This window comes from Homarus americanus, unplaced genomic scaffold (genome assembly GCF_018991925.1).
Source record: "Homarus americanus isolate GMGI-L3 unplaced genomic scaffold, GMGI_Hamer_2.0 scaffold45123, whole genome shotgun sequence".
NCBI lineage: Eukaryota > Metazoa > Arthropoda > Malacostraca > Decapoda > Nephropidae > Homarus > Homarus americanus.
Window position 1 is genome coordinate 8,225 of NW_024741521.1, and position 972 is coordinate 9,196.

The following is a 972-nucleotide window of genomic DNA, read 5'->3' on the forward strand; positions in this document are numbered from 1 at the left end:
ATCAACATACAGGATATCGCCAGTATGTCGGTAGGGACGGACGCGACAGGTAAAACGCCTCCTCAAGCATTAGAGTAGGTTAATTAACGATATATTCCCATCCAATAACTCACTATAGCGATCGTCTCGTACGCCTTTATTCTACCTGTAATCTCCATCATTTAAGAATACTCCACTACTTCTGTTACAAAAGATGGATCTGTAATTACAATGTTGCAATTAGGTGGCTCTTTCGTCTGTTCATAGTTGCGAGGAGTTGATGAGGAGTTGGTTGATGGGGGTTGATGGGGTAGAATGTCTTACTTCAGGTTTGAGGTTCGTCAATAATATCGATTTGGTGAAAGTCGTTCATTCGTGTAGGACTTTTTAGGGGGTGAGATTTTATTTGTCTATCTATCTATCTATCTATCTATCTATCTATCTATCTATCTATATCTTTTTTCTCAAGATAGTTTATTTGTAATTATTAGAGTATCTCTCTCTCTCTCTCTCTAGGTTATCAAGGGAGGACTCAACCATCCATGTTTACCTACCTGTCTGTCAGTCTGCCGTCAACCACCCAGAACGTCAGCCAGTCAGAGCGTCAGCCATTCAGATCATCAGCCAGTCAGAGCGTCAGTCACTCAGGTCGTCAGCCACTCAAACCGTCAGACACCGAGACCGTCAGACACCCAGATCGTCAGTCACTCAGATCGCCAGTCATTCAGTACACCAATCACTCAGATCGTCAACCACTTAGACCGTCGGCCAATCAGAGCACCAATCACTCAAATCATCAACCACTTAGACCGTCAGTCAATCAGATCATCAACCCCTCATACCATCAACCACTTAGACCTTCAGCCAATCAGAGCACCAATCACTCAGATCTTCAACCACTTCGACCGTCAGCCAATCAGAACATCAACCACCCAGATAATCAGCTGTAATGACTGAATATCAGACCAGAGCTTACAGCCCAGAATTACATCA

The 972-nt window shown here is 43.7% G+C and overlaps 1 protein-coding gene across 1 annotated transcript; it reads left to right on the forward strand.

The window, feature by feature from the left end:
• The first annotated feature begins 521 nt into the window (after positions 1–521).
• LOC121875925 lies at positions 522–929 on the forward strand. The gene has a single exon (XM_042380677.1). It carries the CDS (start codon positions 522–524, stop codon positions 927–929), a length of 408 nt encoding a protein of 135 aa, XP_042236611.1.
• The last annotated feature ends 43 nt before the right edge of the window (positions 930–972 follow it).